Genomic DNA, 6196 nt, shown 5'->3' on the forward strand with positions numbered 1-6196 from the left:
TTAGCATGTTAGCTCTGCATCATAAACGGCTCATCTTTATCAGGATTTAATCGCCTCTAAATTATCAAACAATATGACACAGCTAATAGTTCTAATGGTTTTGTAAGTTTTGTGATAATTATCTAATTCTAAGTTTGTATTTTGTGGCCTTAGACACAAAAAAATGACTTTTTCCCATTTTGATTTACATGTTTCATTATTCTTTAAACATTAAAGCTGAGTATACAGTAACATGTATGTTTAAATCCATTAAATGCAGTGAAATAAAGTCAGCTTTTATTCAGTCAACAGGTCGAGGTTTTAAAAAGTCTGCAGTGACTTTCTGAATGATGAAAACTTGAGCCATCAACCTTCAGTCTGTTAGGAAACAGCCGCTTCCTGTTTGCCGCTGAGCTGAAGGTATAAATGAGCCCAGGGCCCTCAGCGCTCCTCATTCTCCTCCTTCACACTTTGGCATCAGCGTTCGCTCATCATGGGGAACTTCGTCGCCAATGAGGGACTCTCCATCTTTGTCATCGTGAGCACATCACATATTTCTGTCATTTCTTATTTAAAACAACTTCTTTTCAGATACAGAATGAATTTATGTTGAAAATTCTGATTTGTTTTTTTTTTTTCATTTTTGGCATTTTTATTATTTTTTCTCCAATATTTGTGTTTTTAATTCCACTTTTATCCAGCTTGTATGGCTGGGAATAAACGCCTTCCTGTTCGTCCATTTCTACATGGCCTTCCTGGTGGATCGCTGGTTCTACACCAGGGTGCTGCTCGGGGTGAGTCCACTTTCTCACCCAAAACAGTCACTGCAATCAGCTTTAAAATCTAAATAAGTCATTAATTCTTAAAATAAGTGCATTTGATCTTGTATTGAGAACGTAAAAGAGACATTTTGCCAATGAAACAAGATTATTTAGATTTGAAATAAGAAAACACAATTGAATTGTCTTTGTTTAAGTGCATTTTATCTAATTATCTTATGTTAAGAGTAAAAATCCTCATTCCATTGGCAAACTATCTAATTTACCTAGTGAAATTAAGGGTAATTAAGACAATTTTACTTATTTCTAGATCGTTTTTCCAGTGCAGACCATTAAAGAACTTCTTTACACTGGAAAAACAATCTAGAAATAAGAAAACTTTTATTAAATTAAGTGTATTTTCCCTTAATTTGAGGAGGTAAATGAGGTAGTTTGCCAATAAAATTAGTATTTTTACTCTTAAAAAATAGATTTCGATTTGTTCTAGTGTAGAATTTAAACGCTTCCAAAAGCAGGAGACGATCTTTTTCATTTCCTCAAAACGCAGCTGCCGCCTAAACTTCTCAACCTCAGTGTCAAACCTGTGGGTCCACCCACGTCTTCGGCTTCTTCCTCTTTTAGCAAACTGCTCATCTGGAAAAAAATGAAAAGCTAAAATGATGAAGCTCCAGAGAGAAAGTTCAATTACACCAATAGAATATGAAGCCAAATAGACACACTGCAAAAGCAATCTGAAATTAAGTAAACATGTCTTAAATCAAGTGTATTTACCCTGAATTTGAGCAGGTAAATGAGATAGTTTGCCAATGGAATGAGGAATTTTACTCTTAAAATAAGATAATTGGATAAAATGCACTTGAAATAAGAAAATGTGACTGATTTTTCTTATTTTAAATCTAAATTGTCTTGTTCCATTGGCAAAAAGTCTCATTTATCTCCTCAATTCAGGATAAAATTCACTTATTTTAAGAAAAAAATGACTTATTTAGATTTAAATTTTTTGCAGTGCACGTTAGGCTTCACACTGGAAAAAATCAACATATAGTTAGGCAGGTTTTCTTAAAATAAGTGCATTTTTTCTTGAATTAAGTAGATAAGTGAGACACTTTGCCAGTGGAACAAGACAATTTAGACTTAAAATAAGAAAAATCAGTCACATTATTTCAAGTGCATTTTATCCAATTATCTTATTTTAAGAGTAAAAATATTCATTCCATTGGTAAATCATCTAATTTACCTACTTAAAATAAGGGAAAATACACTTAATTTAAGAAATTCGTACTTATTTCTAGATTGTTTTTTCCAGTGCAGGCTGCAGGAAGGAAAATAGGCATTTAAAATCCAGAGGAATCCAGAGTTTTACACTACAAAAACGAGCTAGAAATAAGTACAAATGTCTTAAATTAAGTGTATTTACCCTTAATTTGAGTAGGTAAATGAGATAGTTTGCCAATGGAATGAGTATTTTACTCTTAAAATTAGATAATTAGATAATATGTACTTGAAATAAGAGAATTCAACTGTGTTTTCTTATTTTAAGTGTAAATTGCCTCGTTCCATTGGCAAAATGTATCTTTTTACCTACTCAATTCAAGAACAAATGCACTTATTTTAAGAAAAAATTACTTATCTAGATTTTGATTTTTTGCAGTGTAGAAACAAAAACGGGGCTTTTTAGATTTTCTTCTAATTGCTACAGTATAAAAGATAAATATGCATAAATTTAACCTCGTTAGTATCTAGAGAAACATCTGAACCACGGTTGAACCTCAACCACCCGCTCTATGCAGCCATCATAAAGCTTGTGGTTCCATATCTAACCGATCTTCCTTACAGAGGGCTGCACCAGTTCCATTGGCCCACAGCATGATGGTTCACCCCTATGCTTCAGTTAAACACACTGGAAAAAAAATCTAAATCTAGATACATTTTTTATTTATTTTTTAAATAGGTGTATTAGTTCTTGGCTTGAGGAGGTAAAAGAGACATTTTGCCAATGGAACAAGACAATTTACATTGAAAAGGTTGAAAATACTAATTCCATTGGCAAATCATCTCATTTACTTTCTCACTTATTTCTAGATTGTTTTTCCAGTGTTTATTTTACATTTGGTCCAAATTTGGCACAAAATCTGGCAAAAAAATCTAGAAATTAGCAAAAAAAAGTCTTAAATGAAGTGTATTTACCATTTACCAGGTAAACAAGATGATCTTCCAATAGAATGAGTATTTTTACCCTTAAAATAAAATAATTAGCTAATATGCACTTGAAATAAGACAATGCAATTGTTTTTTTCTCATTTTAAATGTAAATTGTCTTGTTCCAATAGAAAAGTGTCTAACTTACCTCCTCGATTCAAGAAAAAAATGCCCTTATTGTAGGTAAAAATGACTTTAGATTTAGATTTTTTGCAGTTTGCTGAATGGACCATTTTACATACAGAAAGGGTCCTAGTTTCACAAAGCTTATGGTCAGAGATCTGAAATTTTACATAGCTGCTGTCCACAAGATGAAGAACAAGGGTATTAAGTGGGAGAGGTCAACTATAAATTATACAAAAGAAATTATAGGAAATCTTTAATTATTTCTAGATCATTTTTCCAGTGCATGCAGTCATTTTAGCTAAACTGGAAAAACGATCTAGAAATAATTTAAAATTTCTTAAATTAAGTGTATTTACCCTTAATTTCAGTAGGTAAATGAGATAGTTTGCCAATGGAATGAGTATTTTTACTCTTGAAATAATATATTTAGATAAAATGCACTTGAAATAAGACAATGCAATTGTGTTTTCTTATTTTAAATGTAAATTATCTTGTTCCATTGGCAAAATGCCTCTTTTATCTCCTCAATACAAGAACAAATGCACTTATTTTAAGAAAAATCTACTTCTCTAGATTAAGATTTTTTACAATGTAAACGTTTGTCGTCACATCCATGACAATAAGAAGCTGCACGCTGCCGTCCAGAGGAGCAGGTTCGGCTTCTTAATCAGGCGGCTTTGATGTGAATGTTTTTTTTTTTTCATGTGATAACAGGAGGTAACATTTTTACTGCTTCAGTGTTTATCACCTAATTTCTAGTTGTTAAAAACCACTTTTCTGCCAGAGACTGGAGGAAGTGCAGCTGAAGTGCAGATTAAAGCTGCGTTCTCCTCAGTAGAAGGAAAAACACTGTTCATGTTAATGTATGCATTAACTTTATCCCTTTGACCTGCAGCAAGCGTTGTCATGGGCGAGAGCTCCTGCTGCCTGCCTCAACTTTAACTGCATGCTGATCCTGCTGCCCGTCTGCAGGAACCTGCTGTCCTTGCTCCGAGGCTCCATCCAGGTTTCAACTCTGAAACACACTCAGCTTTTTACGCTCCAGTCCGTCGGCTGGTGTGTGATCGTTGTTTTGTTCTGTTTCGTTCTCAGTGCTGCAGCCGGACTGCAGCTCGGCAGCTCGACCGAAACCTGACTTTTCACAAACTAGTGGCCTACATGATCGCCTTTCATACAGGTACAGGTCTGAGAATCTTCACGACTGAAGGAACAAAAATTAACTACTGTATGTCAGGGTTTTAGAAATAAAATTACATTTCCTTATATATATATATATATATATATATATAGGGTTAAGAAAAAAAAATGAGGGGACCAAATACACGACCAGGTGGTGCTCCACTGAAAGAGATTTTCTTTTTTTTCTACAAAGACACAACAATTTACTACTGTGCATCAGAGTTTTAGAAATAAAGTAACATTTTATTTAATATTATTATTATTATATTTATTGGGTTGAAAAAAAAAAAACAAGGGGACCGAATATACGACCAAGTGGTGCTCCACTGAAAGAGATTTTTTTTTCCCACAAACACACAAAAATTTACTACTGTATATCAGGGTTTTAGAAATAAAGTAAAATTTTATTTAATATTATTATTTTTATTTATAATTTTTTATTGGGTTGAGAAAAAAAAAAAACACAAGGGGACCGAATACACGACCAAGTGGTACTCCACTGAAAAAGATTATTTATTTTTGCATAAAGCAAGAAAAATTAACTACTATATATCAGGGTTTTACAAAAAAAGTTACATTTTATCTAATTTATTTTTAATTGGGTTGAGAAAAAAAATTTAAAAAAATAAGGGGACCAAATACACAACCAGGTGGTGCTCCACTGCAAGAGATTTTTTTTTTCCCCACAAAGACACAAAAATTTACTACTGTATATCAGGGTATTAGAAATAAAGTAAAAATTTATTTAATATTATTATTAATATTTTATTGGGTTGAGGAAAAAATAAATAAATAAATAAGGGGACCAAATACACGACCAGTTGGTACTCCACTGAAAAAGATTATTTATTTTTGCATAAAGCACCAAAAATAACTACTATATTTCAGGGTTTTAGAAATAAAGTTACATTTTATCTAATATTTATTTTTAATTGGGTTGAGAAAAAAAATTAAAAAATAAGGGGACCAAATACACGACCAGGTGGTGCTCCACTGAAAGAGGTATTCAAACTTTCTTAAAGATGCATCCACATCAGGCTTTTTTGTAAATTTAAGTTTTTTTTTTCAACAAATGTAGCAGATAATTAATTTAACAGCTCTTTGCTTGAAGAACGCGTTACTTTATAACATATTTATCATCATTACTTTTGTTTTTTTGCAGCTGTTCACATTGTTGCACATTTGTTCAACTTTGAGTTTTTCATGGACGCCCAGCTGAATCGCAACGACAGCCACCTTCCCTTCATCCTGTCTGAAATCGGCACCAGAGACAACGCCTCCTTCCTGAACCCCATAAGGAGCAATGAGACGGTGAGGCACGGTTCCCCCGGCGACAGCAACTCCTTTCTGTTTGCCGTTTAGTCATAGGGGGGCAAACCTAGAAGCTTCCAGCGTTGCTAAATGTTGAGAAATCTCAACTCTGTTGCAAAATCACGCCTTAGTGAGAAACAATACAGAAGTTATATGAAGTAACACTTCCTCTTTGAGATAATTGCCTTTGGTCATTAAGCAAACTTCTTTTTTTAAATTCTCGTAATTCTTTTGAAAAGCCGTGACACTTTGATGACAAATGCATCTTTTTTTTTTTGGTCATGGAAACATGTTAAATTGTTTCTCATGACTTTCCTTTGAACACCAACCTTGAGGTGTTCTGGTAAATGCATCATCTCTTCATCATCTCTCCATCTGCCTGGTTTCCATTGCTAATATAAAATATTAAATATTCAGACAATAAATGCAGAATTCATCCTTTACTGGCTTTTAAAAGTAGAGAGAGTCTAAATGTGAGACGTCTATATTATGGATCCATGGTATTTCTGGCTGGAGAATGAGCTACACACAGATTTAAAGCCCCACACTGGAAAAACGACCTAGAAATAAGAAAAAGTTTCTTAAATTAAGTGTATTTACCCTTAATTTGAGTAGGTAAATGA

The 6196-nt window shown here is 33.2% G+C and overlaps 1 protein-coding gene across 1 annotated transcript in view; it reads left to right on the plus strand.

Annotated features, from left to right (window-relative positions):
• LOC107096819 (cytochrome b-245 heavy chain) overlaps nt 1-6196 on the plus strand; it is a 26429-nt gene that overhangs the window by 5177 nt on the left and 15056 nt on the right. The window contains exons 2-6 of the mRNA XM_015393686.1: nt 285-517; nt 681-773; nt 3979-4089; nt 4176-4260; nt 5425-5573. Coding sequence (XP_015249172.1) covers nt 473-517; nt 681-773; nt 3979-4089; nt 4176-4260; nt 5425-5573 — 483 coding nt within the window. The 5' untranslated portion in view covers nt 285-472. The remainder of the gene's footprint in view (nt 1-284; nt 518-680; nt 774-3978; nt 4090-4175; nt 4261-5424; nt 5574-6196) is intronic.

Source organism: Cyprinodon variegatus, unplaced genomic scaffold (assembly GCF_000732505.1).
Source record: "Cyprinodon variegatus isolate N-32 unplaced genomic scaffold, C_variegatus-1.0 Scaffold653, whole genome shotgun sequence".
Classification (NCBI taxonomy): domain Eukaryota; kingdom Metazoa; phylum Chordata; class Actinopteri; order Cyprinodontiformes; family Cyprinodontidae; genus Cyprinodon; species Cyprinodon variegatus.